General features: G+C 41.5%; 1 protein-coding gene across 2 annotated transcripts in view; it reads left to right on the forward strand.

Annotated features, from left to right (window-relative positions):
• The first annotated feature begins 1,990 nt into the window (after positions 1-1,990).
• Positions 1,991-22,720, forward strand: part of EFNA5 (ephrin A5) — a 281,772-nt gene continuing 261,042 nt past the window's right edge. For both annotated transcript variants that reach the window (XM_017673379.3, XM_017673380.3), the window contains exon 1: positions 1,991-4,196. In XM_017673379.3, the coding sequence (XP_017528868.1) occupies positions 4,072-4,196 (125 nt within the window). In that variant the 5' untranslated portion in view covers positions 1,991-4,071. The remainder of the gene's footprint in view (positions 4,197-22,720) is intronic.

The raw sequence follows: 22,720 nt of genomic DNA on the forward strand, positions 1-22,720 counted from the left end.
CAATAGGAAATAAGTGGGTATAATTTCTTTTTCTTTACTCCTTTGACTTTGATGTCACAGGAAGCCAGCTTGCTAATTCCCTGATACCTGATATTTCCCAGACTAGAAAGACTGATGAGGATCAGCATTTCCCCCAAGAGTCATCAATTCTCTTATTTCCAAAGATACATATGTCCCTTAAAAGGGTCCAGAATATTTTCTGCAAAACCTGAGCCCCTATCAGCAAGGCTGAGGGAAGAAATGCAGCCTTTTTGCAACAGAAAAAAACGAAAGCACCCTAAAATAGGCCAAGAACTTGAACAACAGCAAGACGGGAGTGGGGGAGGGGTTAGAAACATATTAAAATAAAAATCTGATGTACAAAATAAAAGCTTATCCTGTAGTTCCCTAGCTCAAGTTTTCCCACTTCTTTTCATTGCTGGAATTTTGTAAAGTATACAGATAGTAGAGAAGCATTTGTGTTAATATTCTGCATATATATATATATATATATACATATATATATAAAATTAGGAAGGTGGTTGAGGTGTTGGGAGGTTGAGGTGGTTGAGGTTTAATATATATATTAAATTGTGGACGGTGGTCTGTCTTGGAGTCTATAATTACAGATTGCCATTTGTATCTAGTCACTAATAGAAGAGTTACTTCTGTAGGACAATTTCAGGATCTCTTCAGGTAGGAAAATTTTCTGTAATTGAGAAACTACTCAACTTTTAGGCAAGAGCTCATAAGATCCAGGTAATCCCATGCCTACGTGAACTGTTCCTTTTTCCTCCAGTCTTTATTGATCAGAACCCCAGATTTTCCATCAAACTCAATCCCGGCTGAGCTGCAGACAACACCCCCGCTGGGTGCGGATTGCAGGGCCACCACTGGAGGGCGTCTGGACGCTTCCAAACGACTCAGAAGAGCCTGGAAAGCCCGAGCTCCACAACTGGAAAGCACAGGAGAGAGAACGTGATAGTTGATTTTATTGGGTTAGTAAGTACAGGGAGAACAGGCAGGTTTGGAAGCAAAGCTAAACTGCTTTCTTGGGATCAGCCTTTCACACCGCTGCAGCAAACTCTCTAGAGCGCAAGAGAGAATAATACCGCGAAGGCCCGAGCCCTCCGAGGCCGGTAAGGGCGAGTCTCGAGTGGTTGCACCGCGCAGCGCCGGGCGCTTGGCAAGCTTCCCGGGAGCTGGAGCACAGGGGACGCGTCCCGAGGCGCCGGGATTGCCTAGCTGTCAGGCAGTCGCACTTCGGTGGAGGCTGGGGAGCCAGTCGCTGCGACATGCTCTAGAAGTTCGGGTACGCGAGGCATTTTCTGGTAATAAAGGAACTCCTTTGACCTCCGATTCCGCCTGCACAGGGTTCTTTTAAAGCATTTTTATCCTTTGGGGAGCGGGCAGCGAACCACCTCCGGGTTGAAATGTAAAAGGTGTTAAGACATTTCTGAGGGGCTTCCCTTCTGCATTAATTTTCTCCCTGCTGAAGGTTCCCACTGAATTGTAATCACTTTACACTGTGATTTTTTTTTCTCAGTTAAAAAAATGTGTTTTCAGAGCATCACTTTAAAGAAAAGTCTTCCTTCCTGCTCATGAACCCTTAAATCCCTGGTAGGAAGAGGGTTGTTGAAAAGCACATGAGAGATGCTCAGGTTTCCAGATAACCCAGATCAGGGAAATGCGCATTGTGCACAGAGCAGAGATTTACAAGAACATGTGTTTACTGAGGCTCCCAGCCAGCCCGTCTGCTGGGACTTTTGGTTACCTGAGGGGCCTGGGAGAGAGATTATGGCTCTACGGCTACAGGGTGGGAACCGATTCCTTTGTAATGGAAAGACCCCACTCTCAGGTTAAAAAATGTCAAATCATTCCTAAGCCCAAACAGAATTCAGCATCCAAAGGGTTACGCTAGGCTGCTGGGTTTGGGCGGAGGAGAGGGCGCCCAGGCACTCCCAGTAATTCAATTAGTCAGGTTTCTGGAAGGTGGGGCCAGGGAGGGGGGTCGGAGGCGTGGGGAAAGGAGGAGATTAGGAAAACGCCTCTTTCTCGTGGAACAAACCAATCCTGTTGGAGTAAAGAGAGGGGAGGGGGGGGCAGAAAATCCCGACCTGTAAGCAAACAGCAGGCCGTTCTCTGACTGGCTGCTCCAGCCACCCAACCCTCTTTCCAAGTAAACTGCATTAAAAAAAAAAAAAAAAAAGAGAAAAAAAAGCAGTCCACATGACCCCGGCCGCGGCGGCAGCGGTGGTGGCTGGGCGCGGGCCGGCGGCACCTCCCCCTGCGCGGTCCGGAGCTCACACCCGCGCTCCCGCCGCCCGTCTGCCCCGCGCCCTGCGCTACTCGCCCCCCCGCCGCCGCGCCGCCCACGGCCACGTTCACGCGCGCGGCCTCGCGCTCCGGTGCGGCTGCGGCTCGGTCGCCGCTGCTGTCGGCTGTACACGCAGGTCATTAACGAGGGGGCGTGCCCGAGGAGATTTTTCCCATAAAGCATTTTTTCTGTCTTTTTTTTTTTCTCTTTTGCAAAACTGACTTTTACTCCTTTCCAATTCTCGCCAGTCGTTTCCATCCCTCCCGGGCTGCTCGTGCTGCTGCTCCTAAGTTCATTTTCCCGCCTGGTAGGGGTTTTAGGATTCGGTTGGTGGTTTTCACTTCTTGTTGCTGCTGTGCCCAAGGAGGGAAAGAGGAGCAGCTGCAGGAGAATTGGGGAGGTTTTCTGATGTAGTCATCGGGGAAGTGCCACTCGCTCTGCGTCCTCTCTTTTTTTCTCTCTCCCCATTTCAAACTGATTGATGCATCTCGACAAGTTGCCGGGCTTGGGGCCGGACACGTCGGAGTCGCGGAGAGACTTGTGAGAGCTCACCGGGGCTCTTGGCACCGCGTCTGTGGGCTCAGTCTTGCTCCAAGAAGGCAACCGGGGACTGACACCAGCCTGTCCAAGGAGTTGGAGGGATTCATTTAAGAGTGATTGTTTCCCCTCGCGGTCTCCAGCCGAGCAGTTGGGTTGGCGTCGTCCTGCAGGCTTTGGGCACCCCAGCTCCGCCCGGCTGTCTGGTTCGTAACCTGCGCTCCTCAGTCACCCTGGTGCACCCACGCCCGAGAAGTCGCCGAGGCTCCGCCAGCGCTCTGGGTGTAGTCTCCCGCCGCCGCCGCCGCAGTCTACTCCGCCGGAGGACCTGCCGGCAGACGCGAAGAGCCAAACTTTTCTTTGAGGTTTGCGAGGCACCACTGCCCCTCACTAGCTTAGCTGCTGCTTAACCAGTTCCAGGGCGCCGGCGGGGCTAGGTTTTTGGCTTCGGATTCCCACCCTTCCTCGGCGCACCGCCCCGAACCGCAGCACCTACACTCCTGCGAGATTTCCAAAGGTTGCCAGGTTAAGGCACAGACGAGGCGGGGAAGGAGTTCTCACACTCCTGGGGTCCACAGGCGTAAGTCCCCATCGACGCGAAGCCGTCCTCCTGCAGTTTCCCACCGGCCGCAAAAGTAACTTGGAGCGAAGCGGGGCACAGTGCGCGGGCCCTGGGCGGCGGCGGAGCCGTGAGCAGCCCGCGGCGCCAACGCTGAGCCGGGCCCGGCGGGCCAGTGTATGTCTCCCCGCGGCCGCGGCGCGCAACTCCCGGTGACTGTGCAGCGTGCGCCGCCGCCTGCCCCGACCCGCGCTGCTGCCGCCCGGCCCGGCGCGCACCTCCTTCTCCCGGGGTGACCGGCCTGCTGCCGCTGCTCGGAACAGCTTGGCCTCCCTTCCCCGCCCTCGCCGCCTCCACCGCACACACGCACGCTTCTCTCCATCTTGTGATTCCTTTTTTCCTCCTGAACCAACCAACCCTCCAGCGGGGGTACGAGTTTGTCTTTATTCTCCTCTCCACCGCATTCTTTTCTTCTCGTTATCCTCCCCCTCCCCAGCTTGGTGTGCGCCACTTTCTTTTCTCGCTCCTCTTCTTTTTTTAAATTTATTCATATTTATTTGGCTCCGGCTTTCGCGCGCTCTCTCTTCCCTTCTCTGCCTCCGTCGCTCTCTCCCTCCCTCCGGATCCCTGCTTTCTCCCCGGAGTGGCGCGTCGGGGGCTCCGCCGCTGGCCAGGCGTGATGTTGCACGTGGAGATGTTGACGCTGGTGTTTCTGGTGCTCTGGATGTGTGTGTTCTGCCAGGACCCGGGCTCCAAGGCCGTCGCCGACCGCTACGCCGTCTACTGGAACAGCAGCAACCCCAGGTAAGGCAATGGGGGCGGAGAGCCGAGGGTACTCGGGCCTCGTGGCCCTGCGGAAGGAGAAGCGGCGGCGGGGACCAGCGCGCACCAGCCGCCAGCGGAGCGCGCTCGGAGCCTGCGTCGCCCGGGCGCAGATGGCTTTCGCGGCTCCTGCAGGATGCTCGCTCGTCGCTCCTCTCTTTGTTAAGCCGCAGCGGAGAGGCCGGGCGCCCCTGGGAGTCCTCGGGGCTGCCCAGATCCCAGTGTCTCTGCGGAGCGCTGGGAGACTTGGAAAAGGCGGGAGCCGGGGTATCAAGACTAACCCGCTTTCCCAGCCCCAACCAGCATCCTGATCCCAGAGCAGGGCTCGGGCACCGGGAGCCCCGGGTGTGCGCCGCCAGGAGCTCCCTCCTGGAGCCAGGGTACGCAGAGACTGCGGAGAGAACCCGCCAAACATCCCTAAAGTTAAAAAAAAAATTTTTTTCTCTCCTTTTCCCTGTGAGCTCAGAGAGCGAAGGACTGGGTGAAGCAAGGAGATCTGGGAAGCGGAAGCTTTAGGTTTTTATTTTCCTCTTAACTGCATGGAAATCCGGCGGTCCCTGGGTCAGTCCGGGCCCTGCGCGCTTGGAGGTGGAGAGGATTCTCCTACCCCGTCCATTCCCCGTTGGGCTCAAGGTGCCAGAAAGTTTGATCTAACGCTGGGTTACGTCATGGGTGCGGAGCGACCTGCTGGAGTTGGCCGCGCCAGGAGGTGGGGGCCCCTCGTCCGCGGCCTGCCGGTATGCAGCCGGAGGAACGCGCGCGGTTACCTGGCCCCGTTTTGCGGGCGTTCCCGAAGCTCGCGGGGTTTGCGGGAGGCTAGGAGGTTGGCGCCCGGGGCCGCCCTAGCGCGCCTTCTGGACCGTGGCCACCCTGGGACGTCCCTTGTATAGGTACCCTGGAAGTGGGGTGAGGGTGAGGGTGGGTGGGGTCCAGAGCGCCGGGCGGACCCCTCGATCCAAAGCAGTTCCGAGCCCTACTTTCTCCTGGGCCTGTGGGCATCAGTCGGCCCAGTTGGCCCCACATTGCTCTGCCTCTCTGGGCCAAGGCCAGCTTCCAGCTGTGGGCTGATCTCGGTGCCCGCCTAGGAGAGAAATTGCGTCGATTATACCTAAACCCAAGCTTTTCCCTGGCGTGGAGTGGAAGCTGGGAAGAGACAAGCGGGAGGCCTGGGGGAGAGTTTGTAACCGTTGCTGCGCTCCTAGCGCACCTGAAGAGAGGGAGCGCCTCCACCGCTTCCTTCCTCGGCGTGGCCGTCTCCGGCCTCGCTCTTTACCTAGTTATGGAGCTAGGGGAGGGATTTCCCGCTTGAAGTATTGTCAGCCCAGATGAAGATGGACAGATTTCCCTATAAGCGGTCCTCCGGTTGCTGAACGGAGAGAGTGTTACTCCCACCCTGCTGCAAAACGGAAGATAGGCACACCTCGGTCGCCCAAGTCCTAATTGCACCGCCTGGCAGAAGTGGAGACATCCATGGAAGTTTGGCTAAAAAGAAAAAAAGTCTCCTGGAGGTGGGTGGTGGGATGGGAAGCTATTTCTTTGGCTTGCCACTTGCCACTACCAGGAAAAGAAAGAGAAGCCATCCTGCCAGAGGAGATGCCTTTTATTAAAGCTGACAAGACAAATAGAGCAAGCTTTCCAGTTGCGATGGTGTTAAAAGCAAGGCTCATTATGTAGGTTGGTTTTATTCTCCTTTGGGCTTTATTACACGGCAGATATGAGACAGAGGAATTTATATTTCTAAACTTGAGCGCCTTTCTAAATCAAACAACAGTGAAACTGGTTAGTTGAATTTGGGACATTTTGCTCTTGGTGGTTGTCTTTTCTTTCCCATTCCAAACTTCAGTGTGATCTTTTCCTTACTGTAGTAATTTACTTGGGTATTTGGGTGTTCTAGTCTTCCCGGGTTAAAACAGAAAGAATCAGAAACACCCTTACTGAACCCCTCCTTTTAACCTGTCAAGCTAGTCTGAGTCAGTTTGAGGACATTTTATCTTAGGTTATCTCTGTTTTATGCTTTTGATACTGTTGTTTGTTTTGAGATTAGCACATTGATTTTTGTCACAGGTCATGTTTTTTAATAGATCTGCCCTGCTTATAGAAAACTTCTGCTCAGGATGCCAGGGTTGCTTTGAACCAGCCCAGACAAAGTTAATATGTAGAATTTTAAAATACCAAGAGTATTCTCATCAGTATTCTAACTTGAGATTTGTGGAAATGCCTTCCAATTTGATAATGATTAAAAGGAAGAATGATGTACCCCCTTCCCCCTGCCCGCCCACCAGAGAGTCAACTCCAAATTTAATATTCTTAAGGGTTTATGGATTCAATTTATCTTCATATATTATCACAGTAAAACTTACTTTAAAAAGTAATACGATTTTAAAAGTAGGTACTGGTAGGCAGATTTATCTCTGAAATGTAGAATAAGATGATGCTTTCTGATGCCTTAAGAAAAGTCAGCTTGGATATAATTTAAAAGGAGCCAAATGAAAAATACATATTTCAAAATAAACAGTTTATCACAAAGGATAGTGAAGAAATATTTCAGAGAGCTTGCAGAAGTTTACTAAATTTCATAAATTCAATGTTTACATTTTCCTTTCATATACATTATCCTTTTATAAAGTAAGCTAGCCATGTCTTGTTTTTACATAAATCCTCTTAACATTTTGCTAATAATCAGAAGACTTCAATTTTTTGTTAAAAAGTTGGAAACTTCAATTGCAACTTAGATGTTTAAATTGTTTTTCTCTTAGAAGAGAAGTTAGTGGACATATTAAGCTGATATTAATGCATACTGTGGCAAAATGAAATAAATACTATTTTGTTTATACTAATGGATGTCAGTTTGAAATCATGTTTAGATAGAATCAAGTTTGATCACAGGGTTTAAATATCTTACCTTGTAACTTGAATAGTCATTGAAGTTCATTGGCTACATTGGGTTTCATTACTGACTCCATCGATACTATAAGCACCCAGTGATCTAGGTTCACAGAAGGAAAAAATATTAAACTTATTTGCTGTCAGATAGTTTTACTTTTAGAGTATCTCTTCCCAGGTATTCACTTCGGGGAAGTAGATGCTTAATTTTCAAATGCTGATAACTTTTTAGTTGCCGGTATTTATTGGGCAGTGAGCCAAAGTGATTTTATGTGTTGAATTGGCACAAATCTCTGAATTAGCAACTGAAAACTATCAGTCTGAATGGAAATATCTGATAACCTTGTTTAAATGTATCTTCCATGTACTTTAACAATTGAAAAGTTGTCTGAGATTCACCTAGAATAGAGTAATAAAATGATCTTTTTCGTGTTATACTGAATTCTGAATGGACATGTTACTAAGTAAGTTTGAGTAATGAAAATGGGAATGAATATGATTATTTCTCCTTAATTTCTTTAAGAATATAAAAAACTTTTAGTAATTTTTCAAAACACTTTCATTAATAAAACTTCATTTTCATTCTCCCTTTGTAGCTACCCTCATAAAGATAGAGAAAACTCAATGTTATGAACATGCCTCTTAATCTGAAGCAAGCTATGAACAGTTCGGTATCCTATGAGAGAATTCTATTAAACACTGTGTGTATATTGAAAATTTCTGGGATTATTTTGACCAGGTGCCAAAATGATGCTAAGATAATAAAGTATATCACCTCCTGGTTGACATTAATAGATGGAAGAGTAAAATAATACAGTGGTAGATAAAACCAGCACACTTTAAGAATACTGATTCTCCTCCCTTAGTGCTTTGGTTCCATTTAAAATGTTAACTATCTTACAGGAAAAGATATCTCTATAATTCATCCAGGATTTACTAAAATTTAACCTAATCATATGTTTTCTTTGGATTTTTTCAGTTCTTATAGAGACTTGTAAATTAAACAGTTCATGTTAGAGTAGCAGGTAATTGACACCATTTAGTTTTGTTAACATGTAATCTTGGAGTTGTGAAAGTGATGTGAATTCTAGGTCAGCACTCCCAAATCCTTCTGTCAGTAAGGGTTGTATATGTGTGGCTAAGTAGAGAGAAATAGTAACATTTTTTCCCTAATCGTAATCCTTTGGGTATTTTTTCCTCTTTCAAAATTCACTGCATTTAAAAAAATCTGTGCCATCAGTGCTTCATTATATGTATACCAGTATACTAGCACTGTGCCTTTTCTACTGACAAATAAATGAAATCAGTTTGGTTTAAATCTAAGAATTTGTTTTGAGGCAAGATGGAAAGTTAATCTTGGTTTTGAATGCGTTTTATCACCAAACTTGTAAAGAATTAACTTTTTTTTGGAAATTTAAAATGTTCAGAATAATATATGTTAGGAACATACAAGTTGTTCAAGTAAAAGACATTACTTAGAGTCTTGTAATGTTAACTCTGAGTCTCAAAATAATGTATCATTTTATTAGATGTGATGGGGCAGTTTTATTATTTTGATATGTATATCAAATTATGTAAATACCTGGATAAAAATAAAGCATTGTGTGGAGATTTATATCCCATATTTCTTTCCTAATCCATTTATAGAAGACCTGAAGTGAATCTTCCCACTCCCTCTTTTTCTGTCTATGGATTTGTAAAAAGAAAAGTATGCTTCTTGTTTTTGGTCAGCTTTCCATAAAAGTTTGAAAAGCAAAATTAGCTACTGAAGTGTTCCATCCAATTCCTTCATTCTATTATATATTCATAATAAGCTATCAGAAATAGTCAAATGTCTTTTTTTTTTTTGGTTACTGAAACATCAGTGCTATTTGAGGCACACTTGGCTGTGCAGTCTAATTTGGCATTTCCAGTGTGAGACCAAGGTCAATAAACTCCTTGTGAATAAAAGAATCAGAGAGAGCCTTTAGTAGTTCATTACTCCCTGTTAGTTGATTTTAGTGGTATTAACTAAATCTTTGGCTCACTGAATGAATCTCTTATTGCCATTTGTGTTCTAGCTAATGGTCAATAGCTATAGAGGCTTCTACCTTTGAAGGCTGAGGATCAGGTTTGGAAGGAGCACTTAGTTATTTGGGGGCAAATTAACCTCATGAATTTCTTGCCATTTAATCTTGCAAGATGCCTTCTGAGCAGTCATTTCTTTGCTGTCTATTGGCCTGATTTCCTGTTGGATGGGGACAGATAAAGATGAGCATCTCCTTTTCTCCCCTGTTGCTATGAACCAAGCAAGCTACCAGCTTCATGCTGGGCCAAGAAAATGAATGAATACAATTAGTCCTTCAGGAGTCCTGGCCCTTGTAAGCTTGGGAAAGTATATGCCAAAAGAATGTACCTTTGAGAAAAGGAAAACATTAAAATATAAAATGAACAAACCATAAGAAAATGTTAAGAACATTTGCTCTATAGGTACATTGGTCTATTGCTTAGTGATTTTTTTCCCCCATATAAATCGTTTGCTTAAGTTATCTTCCAAAATGCCACTCAACTCCCTTTCTGTGTTTGCTTTGAATAATTTCCATAGCAATGAGGATTTAAAAAGCTATATTTTAAGTAATGAACTAATCTATACTGACTGATTACATATTATCAATTTTCTTTTCAGGAACAGTATACAAACTGTTAAAATGGCAGCTCTGATTAAAATGTTCATGTTGAAAAGGAAGCCTGTAGGTCCCTAAGTATGGTGAGGAAGGCCCTGGCCACTTACCCAGGATATTCAGTCAGGATCAGTCTTTCAGACTGAGAAGAAATTGCCTTTTGATCATTTGTGATGGATAACACCTTCATACACAGGTATCAGAACCTCAAAGAGGAGTATAAGAAATGAGGTATTAATATTCACTTTTAGTAATTTGTCTTAACATTGGTGGTCTTAGACAGCTAAACATCATCAATAAATTACTGTCTCTTTTAAGGGCCTGATTTATTTTATTAGATTTATATTTTAGTCTGCTTCTCAACCTGTATCCTGAGCTGCTTTGTAGAAAAGTTTCTTGTGATTAATTTGAACTTCTAGTGTTTTTGAATGGGATATTACTCACTACCAGGAGATCTATTTGCTCTTAAGTTTGTCTGCATTTATGTTTTCAAATTAAGTCAGTCATAAAGAAGGCAGCACAATGAACACAGAACCACTTAGTTTAAAATTAAGAAATAATAATGCAGGTGTTTCTGTACTGTAAGTATAATGTACAGTTTTGACTGTAAACATAAAAAGTTCCTTGTATCTTAGTATTCATGGTAATCCGTACTCTTTACTGCACTTGGAAGGATTTATTGTAAAGAACTGAAATCTGTGCACTATTTTCTAATCTGAAATGTGTGTAGATATAAACTCTTGAGGCTTTTAAATATAGTTTTCAAAGAGTGAGCCATAGGGTTCCATTAAAAACATTATTTGAAAATAGTGAAAACTCTTAGTTAACGTAGCTCGTTGCTGCGAGATAGTGTACCACGGTGTTGGTTAGCTCAGCTTTCATTCAGGTAGAATTCTATCATTTTCAATAAGGAAAAATAAGCCTTTGTCATCTTTAGAAACATCCTTCATACAATTGACAGTTGACAGGTTGAAGAAAATGTTACTGTCAGGTTTTATTTTCCACTTAAGTGAGAAATAAAAATAGTTTGGAGTGATTTAAAAAAAAAATCTGTTTCAAAATTATCTCAAAATGTAGGAAAATGGTTTTAATTTTTAAATGTATGTCACATGGGTGTCAAATCTGCCATTTTCACCAGAGAAGGTCAGCAAAGTGCAGTTCAAGGAGAAATTGTCTAACAGTGAAGTTACTAGGTCATTTACTTTAAAAAGCCATATACAGTTGATATGTTTGTAGCAGGATATTACTGGCGATTTTATGATTGAGTTCTTTAAGAAATAAAAGGTATCAATATTATTTCTACTGTGACTGATCAGGTGACCTGGTTTTGTGTCTAATGATGTTGATTCCTGTATGAAGTATAAGCCAGAATTTGGGTCATGTGCTATCTCCACATATATGCATTGGACAGTTACGTTATTAGCATACAAAGATTAAACCTTTCTTTAAAAATTGCTTTGCTATTAATAATTTTAAATAGCTGCACAGTGTAATCCATAGGTTTACATGTGGAAGTATATGAATGTATACTTGGAGATTAGAAAAAAAAATAGGTCTGAGTACTTGTTTCCCAGTTTGGAAAAGCTAGGTTTTGGCTTTCAGTCAAATCAGCGGGTTTTTTTCCCCCTTAGAAGCAGCCATCTTGTTTTAAGACTGACTTTATTTCTTTCGTGAAAATGGTCTGGAAATGAATATGGATGATAGAAAAGGACTAAACCACTTTCTGATCATTTTGGCAGAGGGCTCTAAATTTAAACCTCTTTCTTAAATTATTTGTGACCTCACTAAAATACTATCTTCTTGTATTTAGTTGACAAAAAAGGATGTTTTAACTTAGTAATAATATATTTTAAACCCAGGCATATTGTATTTTGATGTTAAATATTGGGCTGTTCCATGTTTACATAGGTCTTTTTCTCTTAAGCTTATAATTTATTGTTAATTTCAAAGTACTATCTTAGTAGCCCCTATTGTCACTCCCCTTGCCCCCAAGTCTTGATTTCCTTTTTCTGACCATACTAAGTAGTCCTTTTTATTTGTTGGTTGAATTTTTTTTTTCCAAATTTCTCAGCGGTAATCAGGAATCTTTCTTCAGTAAGAGGTACTGATAAAAATGTATATCTTTAAAAATAAAGCATTTGGAGTGTTTTAAGAAGTCTTGCATGAAGTCAGAGTCTTTGTCCCTGAAATATAGGCTCTCACCATCTCATTATTAAACTATTATTGTGGGTTCTTACAGAAAATTATTTTGGAAGACAATTCATATGTGTTAGTAAAAATGAAGAGAGTAGAGCAACTGAGTCTGCTGCATTTTTCACCATGTTTTGTGTTTTTGAATACATTTGGAAGAACATGTGGCCTAGTAAGCTTTACCAAAAATTTATACTACATTTCTTCCTACTGCATCTGTTTGATGATGTCTGAGAACATTATTCCCATGCATTGCAGTAAAAACAGAACCTCCTTAAGATTAATTTCCAAGTAACCTGACTCAGTCATTCTGATTACACTGGGTGCAGCTAGAAAACTCTGAACGTCAGATTGTTTCAGTTCCTTAGAAGTAGGATTTGGTGGTTGGTGGGTGCAGTGAAAAACACGTCTTAAGAATGTGTATGTGTCTCATGGACTCCTTATTAAAGTCCAGGTGTAAGTTGACGGTTTTGTACTGAAAAGCTTTCCTCTGGTATCCATCATCCATTTCTCTTTGGCTGATGAAGATTAGGATAACTGGGGATGAGGAAAAAGGGACCTTTTTGTTTAAAATGAGCTGACAAATACTTTTGTTTTTTTCTTCTAAGTTGTCAGAGTGTCCCACTCCAAGTTTTATTAGTGACTTATTTATATATGTAGAAACTATAATTAACAATTAGTTTTCTACCTCTTATAATGGAGATACATATTATAAAAATAAATGAAAGTGTTTTCTTGAAAATGCAGTTTTGTGGTTTGAATAAAATCAAGTTATGGCTTATTTCGGTTGGATAACTATAATTCAAATTGTTATTTAGATTTTAATGGTGGCAGGCATGATACCTGATGTTTCACTTTCCATAGACGCCAGTGGTATCCACAGCGTTGTCCCATTTACTGAACTTTAATAACTTAAAGGGTTTTGGTTCTGTTTTTATGGTATTTAGTTTTATGGAGATAAATGGGAATGGGGAAGAAAAAGAAAATAATACAAAATACAGAGAAATGATCTTTTGTGTTTAACAATTAGGTTAAACAAAGTGGGAGCAAATGAGCCTAGTTCCCCTTCTGTTGTTTCAGGGCAAGAAAATACAGACAGATGTCGGAATGTGGAAGCTGTGACCTCTGACCCACACAGCATGGCCACTGCTGTGGCACACAAGTGTCCTGAGCCACCGTCATAGCAGGATCTTTTCTGAAGGGGCTGACACTTTGAGATGGAGAACCTGAAACTGATTCTGTAGCTATTTGCAGCTCTCTGAAGTATCAGTCTTTTTAGCTTCAATTTTAAATTCCTTACTTTACCTTTTCTGAAAAAATGATTCTTTGTTTGGCACAGACAGAGCTCTTGTGACTTCTGGATGGGTTCTGTATCCCTGTAGTTGCTATCAGTCTTTGCTTCCCGATAAATTTATTCACCAGGCTCGGATAATGGAGGAGGCTCAGATATTCGGTCCTGCTGTACCAAAGTGTGTTTGCTTTATGTATATATGTATTTTAAAGACAGATGAAAGCACTGGTTTTGTTAAAGGCTTTTCTTTTAGACTCTGCTCTGCAGTCTTGCCAGTAACCCCTGGGTTCAGATGGACCATTAATGTTTTAGATACTGTGGCATTCAGTGTTTTCTTCATTATTTGTTTACTGTTACTGCTTCAATAAACTTTTATGCCTATTTCGGTAGTTTTCTGGCAGGGGCTCCATTTATTAAAATTTAGTGACCCTGCACTAAGAGGGGTACAGTTCAAATAGTGGTGATTCTGACAGGGTTTTGTGTCAAACTAGAGAAAATAATAGGGAAATGAAAGCTGCCAAAATGTGTCTCCCAATTACTAATTAATCAGGCGAGAAAAGACCTCAGTGACAGATCTGGTGGCCGCCATGACAGCAACTTGGGGGATGCTTTATTTTAAATACTGTATAAAACAAAGTAAACCTCAGGGAATTTAGCACCCAGATATTTGATATCACAAGTGCTAATTTTTGTCTTTGAAAAGCAAGGCAAAAAACAAAATTTGATACTAAATCTTTGTCCCACTGTTAGTATCAAAATATAAAGCTACTTTAAAGATTATTTCCTATATTAATAAGCAATGTATTCTTATGAATATTTTAGTAGAGATATGATAGTTGGTTTTAGTATTGATGTAGCATTATATGCCTACTTTATTGTCAATATAGACTTGGGGGAAAACTTCAAAATTTTTCTATCATATGCCTGTCATTCATATTTTGAGCATTACTATAATTGAAGAACAAAACTTTTTTCCTCCCCTGCAAATATGTTCTTGCTGTTCCAGAGGTTCCAATCTCTTCTGGCAGTGTTCCCACTATGGTTACTGGACCCATAATTAAATGCCTGCTATTAGTGTATTTTTTCCATAGCATTTACAACATAAAAAGAAAAGGGGCTTGTATGGAACTATAGCTGTCAGGGGGACAATGAAAACTAATTACACACTCTGCTATCACCATTGTCAACTATACTCTTGGGAAAACAACAACATGGCAGTGTGTGTGTGTGTGTGTGTGTGTGTGCGTGTGTGTGTGTGTGTGTGTTGGGGGTATGTATATGTATGTACAATATTCCATATGAATATTCCATATGAATATGTACATATGGGGTCAGACGTACCTGATGGCTTAACTTTAAACTCTAGTTCCCTGAAGCAAAAGAAAAAAAAGTATAGAGGGCAATCTAATTCAGTTGATTAAAAAGAAACAAAGCAGTTCTTTATTGAGGAGGGTCCCTGCTTTAGTATGCCTTCTTTATAATGACTGGGAGAACCACAAGTGTTTATAACTCTGAGTATCTCATTATTTTGGATATTACTTTGGTAATGGCCTTGTTATTGATACATGTCTGTGCTATTTAATGATCTGTTTCTTATAGTTACTTCTTCTACATGTTGTTATTTATTTAGCTCTAGATTTTTGTGTTAATATCTGGTTGAGGACTAATCACTTAGCTTATTTATTGTATAGATCTGTCACTCTCTTTCCTTTTTTGAAAGCTTTGGCCATTTCAGTATTTCTGAGCCTGTTTACTAGAGGTAGATTTGAGAAGGAAAATAAACCTAAAAAATGCCATTTCTGAATAGCAGCTTTGGTATGAGATTTGGTAAGAAAAGACTTTGAGGCTGTTGAATAACATGAGGTTTTGGAATGAATTTTGGATTTCAATCATCCATGCTATCCCTGTTCTCTGGTACCACATAGAATCAGGACTTGGCCCTATATAATGTTTTCCATTACTATTTTTATTCCTTGGGTGAATTCTCTTTACCACAATTAAAACTAAAGCCAAACTGGCGAATTCAGGAATTATACATTGATTTTGAACTTACTTTTCCACAGTTTTCACATTAAGTCAGTGTTACAGCTAATATCTAATAGTAATTATGTATTCCTATATTGATTATCTGAAAGTTACAATTGATAAAATATTTATTGAGTGATGGGGTGAACACTGAGAGGCATAAGATGAATTCAGAGATAAGACAACATCTGTACTCTTAGGGACCTACTTATGGTTTTGTGCAGATAAAAGAATTTCATACACATAATCACAGTAGAAGTAAAAAATACTATAAGAAATCTTCATATATGGATTTCTTCAAGTATTTACCAAGGATCCACTGTGGGCCAGGTATTGTTCTCTGTACTGGAGTTACTGCAGTAACTGGAAACAGTATAAACAATATCCCTGCCTCATGAAGCATTTGGGTAGTGATTTCTGGATCTCTGCTTCTCACTCTAATGGCACAAATCCTCTGGGGGTCTTGTTGAAATACCGATTTTAATTTGGTAGATTTGGGGCGGGGCCCTGACATCCCGCATTAACAAGCTCCCAGGGATACTGATGCAGGTAGCCTGTGAACCACAGTCTGAGCAGCAAGGTTTTAGGTAAGTCAGTGGGGAGAGAGATTACTTCTGGCTGCTCATCAAGGACTCGGTTGGATTTGCCCTGAACTTTCATGTGTAGTTCTACAATTTCTAATGTGGTGAAGTATTTGCATGATAAAAATTATTTGTCTTAAGACCTATTGTTCTTCATTTCTAGCCACTTTCCCTCAAATCTCAGACAAATAGAATAGATTTTTACATCGAGGTTTATGCATCATTAAGAATACACCACCAACAAAAGTAATAGGCCAGGGATTTTGTTGTAAGTCTTGCTCTTTATAGACAAATTCCACTGGAGTGGAAATACTGCCTTGGTCTGAAAAGTTTAAGGAGGATCCTGTCATAAATGTCTCAGGATATTTATTTGCAAAACCTCCCCAGATGTATTTTATGTGACAATGCCAGAATTATACCTCAGAAACAGATTTTTTAACATTTCCAATTTTAAGCTGTATGGTTAAATGAACCCAAAATACTCATTTTAAGTTCAGCATAGAAGATGACTAACAGTTTCTCTGCTTCCACTGGCGGATTTCTTTTGTATTGCTTTCAGGAGCTTACACTTCCAGTGGAGTTATAAAAGGCTTGGGGGGAAAGTACCTTCCTGCCCTAAAATTCTGATTTTGTGTCCTTTGTGGGAAATCATTGTTCCTACAGCCCAGGTAATACTAAGTCTGTTTATACACTTCTCCTTTTTTCATACGGTATGTATCATCTGCTTTTGCGAAACAGATTTTATGTGATGCTTATAGTAACAAATAAAGGATGGAGTGAATTAAATTCACATTACTCTCCCTGATTACCTTAAAACATTTTTTTTGTTGTTATTGCTGTTCTTCACTCTGTGTGTTTAAACCCAGTAATACTAATCTTCTAAGCGAACTTAGTCTTTGAAAGCATCAATAAGTAGACTTACTTAACCGAAATGTACCTTTATGGAATGACTATAAAAAGAAAGATGAAACTCTACTGTCAGTCAGCTATATTTTTATAAAAACAAAAAGAGAGAGAGGATGGTAAACACTCTTAATTTAAGTATCCTTTTATTAAGTTCACCGATACTTTTTTGTGGTAAAATATCAAACAGAAGCAAATCTTTTCATTTAAAGCCTTGATAAAATAGATTTTGGTAACATTTTGTAAGAACTATCCATTTTATTAAGAATAGCAAATCAAGACATTGTTTTTCATATGGTCACCACGGTGTAAATAAGTGTTCTGGGAAAATGACTGTGAGGTGACACCCACTTATAGTTTTTCTACTTTTATAATGATCATAGATGCAGGAATCTGAGAATCTTCAGTGACTGTGCACCTAAGAAGCTCCTAAGTGAGGTGCACTATGTGCTTAGAAGGTCATTAAATTTAGATTTAATTAATTAAAATGAAGTCATTGGCATATCTCTAAGGAATGGCTTTGTTCAAAATGGAGTTGATATACCTAAGATTTGTGGCCATTGCCATGTTTAGGTAAAGTAGAAGATGTTGAATAGTTCAAATTATTGTTTTTCCCCTTCATTTTGTAAAAAAGAAAAATATATATATATTGGGCTTTATTTAAGGTTATTAAACAATGATTTGTCATCACATTAATAGGTTGTAACCAAGTTCTTATACACACTGATATGTGTACATTGATAGATCGTTTTGACTGCATAAAGTAAAAGCATTGACTTCATGTACTTTTTGTTTTGACTTTTCCTAATAGCTTTTTTTGAATGAACTTCAAATGGTGTTTGGTATTATATAGACAAGGGCTCAAAGAATAAGATATCTAAAACCTACATCACATTAGGTTTTTCAGTTGTCTTAATTTTTTTTGTTCTGTCAGATCTAGTTAAATTCATGTGTTGTTCAAAGTGATGAGTCAGAGCCTGTCTTCACTCTTATAAACAAATGAGCATAATAAAAACAATGTCTCTCTCAGATTTCTGAAAATTTAAAGAAAGTGTATATGTGACAGGACTTTAGAAACTATTTTAACAGGTGTAGAGATTGAGGGCGTCGCTTCATTTTGTACTGGTGCATCTCCCTTCATAATTCTGTATTTGTAAGGTGCACAGAAGATACAAACAAATGTATTTTCAGAGCATCATCAGAGTTGACTTTAAAAGGTAGATGAATTGTTTTATTTTATAATATATGTTGTTTCTGATAGATATGATTTATGTATTCACACTGGGTTTTCTTTTAAAGGAATTCACATTTTAGGCTTTATCTTGTGATTTCTGCAAGAGTTAAAATGTGCAAAAAGAGTGGCAAATGAGCTAAGGCCTTCTTCCCAGAAAGGAATTTTGCATCTCCTTTGTGAAGTTGGTCAAGTTTACTTTTAATGCCTTCTCATCCCCTCTGAGTTTGTTTCTTCTCTATTGTTTCCTCATTGACTTCTAAAATTCTAATATTCTGCTTTAGACTTCACAGGTATAGTGAGATATCTCCATCTCAAAGGACAAATTAATGAATACTGACATCTTCTTGGAGAATGCTTATATTTCCTGTGAGGAGCTTGTTAAAACAGATCAATGCCTGTCTGGGATTGTTCCTTACAGGTAGCCTGATTGTCTCTGGGATCCTTGGATTCTTCTGAATGCTGTTGCCAGAAGAGCAGGGTTTAGGTTTTTGATGCCTCTGTGCTTAAAAAACTGCAGTTATCGACTGCTTTTAAACTTAGTACATATTAATTATACCCATTGATGTTAGTAACACAAATAGATCATAACAGCATCTAGCTGAGAAAGGAAACAGTTTGTCAAGGAACACCTATTTTAGTGCACTGAAAGCTGAGTAACATTACTGTCAAAGGGCTGCTTTCCTGTAGTATTGTCTGGTGGTTATTCAAAGCATGTTTACTTTTCCATTTATAGTTATTCACGAGAAGAGCAAATAGCAAATGTTACTTGTTTTAAAGTTGTAATCACATATAATTGTTTTATAATGTTATTTTACTCCTGGAGGTGTAAACCTCACGTATGCTGCACCACCAACACCAGAAAAGTAATTCATGAGGGAAATTATAATGATCCTTATGTGCTGTACCTAGAAATTTAGTGACAGTTGAGGCAGCACTTGGCCAGTAGCAATAAAAATACTGAGTTTAGTATTAGCAATATCAAAATTATTTGAAAGAGCTTGGATAACTCTGCATAAATGATTTCCCTTAAAGTACTGTGCTTTAATACTTAGAATTACTATGCTCACCAGAATGCTGACTGTCCTAAGTTGCTCTTGTATCATTTCATAGAAAAGTGGGTTTCTTATGTCCTGCCCAATTGGAAGTTAAGATTTGTCAAGGGAGTGAGCTTGCTATGAGTTTATTTCAAGTGTAAAACTTTGTAATTTTATGTTACTTGGATTCAGTGTCTGATGAATAGTTACAATGCCTCCTGTTTCAGGCTTCCTTTCTTGGCAAAAGGGTAGTCAAGAAGTTTAAGTTTTGACACTTTGTAGTATTAAAAAAATAACTGTTTATGCTTTTATATATCAGAAAGTATCAGCCAGAGACTTCATCTCACCTAGACTGATTCAGTATTTTCTTTACAGGAGTACATGTTGATTGATCAAATTGAGTATATAGCAATCCAGTAATTGCTTAAGATGTTGAAATGATTGGATTGCCTTGCATTTTAATTATTTTGCTTTTATTAATACAGTAAATCATGTAGGAAAGATTAGAGCTGAACATATTTCAGTGCAGTTGAAGAATTTAGACAAACATAATAGAACAGGCCACCCTAGTATACCTAATTTTTTGCCTCATATTTTTTGGACGGGGGTGGTTTGAATTCTCTTCACTCTCTTTGTGAAATGCCAAATTATGTCAATTTATTTAATGTTTAGAATATAGATAATGGTGAACTGCCTATTAATATCAGGGTTCTAATAAACTAGAATTTTCATTTTTTTTTAAATTGAGGTATTGATATACAGTCTTTTGGTTTCAAGTATACAACAGTGGTTCAACAGTTACTCATATTATTAAATCCTCATCCCCACTATTGGATAAACTAGAATTTTTAAGTTTGAACAGTTGTAAATCTTCTTCATTTTCTCTTATTAATCTTTTACATCATTTGACTTTATCATTGATATTATAGAAATATTGCCAAATGTGAATGTAATGGACAGATAGGTCTTTGAGCAAAAAGAACAAAGTCAACTTACTGATTTGAATGGAATAATGAACATTGTAATTGGTTACAGCAGACAACTACAAATTTCTTTCCTTGGGTAGCTACCTGAAATTGCTAGTAATTTTATATAGCTGTAATCATTTTAGTAAAATTTCCCAATTGTCAGATGAGTTTAATAACCAATGACTTAAAAAAAAATTTAAACCAACTAGGCAAATACAAAAACATATTTACAGTTAAATAGTTTTATTTTTTTATAAGGGAACATTTTTACATTTATCTCAGCAAAAGGCAGTGTGAATCCACGGCCAAACTCTGTTGATTCTGATACAGTATTAGAACCAGTTATCCATACCTCTCCGTCCCCTTTGCCATCTGCCATCCTGGAGTAAGCTGCCTTCACGGGTGCGAAGAGAGTCTCTGTGACTTTCTCCAGGCACTCTCTTCAAAGCCATAGCTCAGTCGCCTTCCCAATATTGCCAAGATAGCAGACACATGGACTAGGAGTTACCATCACACACTCTTCATTCAGGTTGTTTGGTAATCGCAACCTCATTTTAGGCCACGCTTGAATTAGTGATATACGTTAAGATCCCGTTTGCCAGTCAGGGAGGTTGAACGCACCTGGGGCCCTCACACTGCCATTTCGGGCAGAACAGGCAAACATTGGCAAGCTCTGGATGGTTGATTGGATCAGGCCCCTGCTTACAAGATACTCACGGGTCACATTAAAAAGATTTGCAGAGGCGGGAGCCAAGATGGCGGCGTGAGTAGAGCAGTGGAAATCTCCTCCCAAAAACACATAGAGCTATGAAAATATAACAAAGAAAAATCTTCCTAAAATAGAGACCACAGGACACAGGACAACATCCAGACCACATCCACACCTGCAAGAACCCAGCGCCTTGTGAAGGGGGTAAGATACAAGCCCCAGCCCGGCGGGACCCGAGCGCCCCTCCCCCCGGCTCCCGGCGGGTGGAGAGAAACCGGAGCAGTTTTTATTTTTGGCGAGCGCTTTTTGGAAGCCTTAGAGGGACGGGCCCCCGTTGCTGGGGAGGCAGGGTGGCGGGACCGGTGAGGAGGTGCCTGGGAACAGCGCCGGAGGACAAAGAATATCCCGCGTTTCTCCCTGCGAGACCTGGGGGCGGGTGCCTGAGACCGGTGCCTGAGGACGGAGGAGGTCGCGCGTTTTTCCCCTTTTTTTTTTTTCTCTTTATGGCAAGCGCTTTTTGGAAGCCTTGAAGGGACGGGGACCCCAGTGCTAGGGAGGCACGGTGGCGGGACTGGTGAGCGGGTGGCTGGGACCGGCGCCTGAGGACAAAGAATATCCCCCGTTTTTCCCTGCGGGACCGGTGGGCGGGTGCCTGAGACCGGCACTTGAGGACAGAGGAAATCGCGCGTTTTTCCCCTTTTTTTTTTCTCTTTTCTGCGAGTGCTTTTTGGAAGCCTAAAAGGGACAGGGACCCCGGTGCTAGGGAGGCAGGGCGGCGGGACTGGTGAGCGGGTGCCTGGGACCGGCACCTGAGGACAAAGAATATCCCGCATTTTTCCCTGTGGGACCGGTGGGTGGGTGCCTGAGACCAGCACCTGAGGACGGAAGAAATCGCGCGTTTTTCCCCTTTTTTTTATCTCTTTTTGCCAAGTGCTTTTTGGAAGCCTTGAAGGGACAGGGACCCCGGTGCTAGGGAGGCAGGGCGGCAGGACTGGTGAGCGGGTGCGTGGGACCAGTGCCTGAGGACAAAGAATATTGAGCGTTCCTTCCCTGCGGGACCGGTGGGTGGGTGCTTTTTGGAAGCCTTGAAAGGACAGGGACCCTGGTGCTAGGGAGACAGGGCAGCAGGACCAGTGCGCGGGTGCCTGGGACCGGCACCTGAGGAAAAAAAAAAAAAATCGCGTGTTTTTTCTTTTTTTTTTCCTTTCTGTTCCCTCTCTCATTGTTGCTGTTGTTGTTTTGGTTTGGAGAGTGCTTTTTGGAAATCTTAAAGGGGCAGGACAGGTCACTTAGACCAGAAGCAGGGAATCTGGGGATCTCTGGGCACTCTAACACCCTGGGCAGCAGGGAGCACAGAGGCCCCTTACGGAGATAAATAGTCTCCTGGCTGCTCCCCCTCTAACGGGGCTCCACCATTTTGGAGGAACAGCCCCAGCCAGGCCAAGCCCACAGCAACAGTGGAGATAAACCCCAAAGCAACTGGGCAGGAAGCAGAAGCCCTGTCTGCGCACAGCTGCCCAGCACAAGCCACTAGAGGTCGCTATTCTCCCAGGAAAAGGCTACAAACCAACAAGAAGGGAAGCTCTTCCAGCGGTCACTTGTACCAGCTCTGCAGACTATCTCTATCACCATGAAAAGGCAAAACTACAGGCAGACAAAGATCACAGAGACAACACCTGAGAAGGAGACAGACCTAACTAGTCCTCCTGAAAAAGAATTCAAAATAAAAATCATGAACATGCTGACAGAGATGCAGAAAAAAATGCAAGAGCAATGGGATGAGATGCAGAGAAAAATGCAAGAGCAGTGGGATGAGATGCAGAGAAAAATGCAAGAGCAGTGGGATGAAGTCCGGAAGGAGATCACAGATGTCAGGAAAGAGATCACAGAAGTGAAACAATCCCTGGAAGGATTTATAAGCAGAATGGATAAGATGCAAGAGGCCATTGAAGGAATAGAAGCCAGAGAACAGGAACGTATAGAAGCTGACATAGAGAGAGATAAAAGGATCTCCAGGAATGAAACAAC

The sequence above is a fragment of the Manis javanica genome, chromosome 1, assembly GCF_040802235.1.
Source record: "Manis javanica isolate MJ-LG chromosome 1, MJ_LKY, whole genome shotgun sequence".
In the NCBI taxonomy this organism is placed as follows: domain Eukaryota; kingdom Metazoa; phylum Chordata; class Mammalia; order Pholidota; family Manidae; genus Manis; species Manis javanica.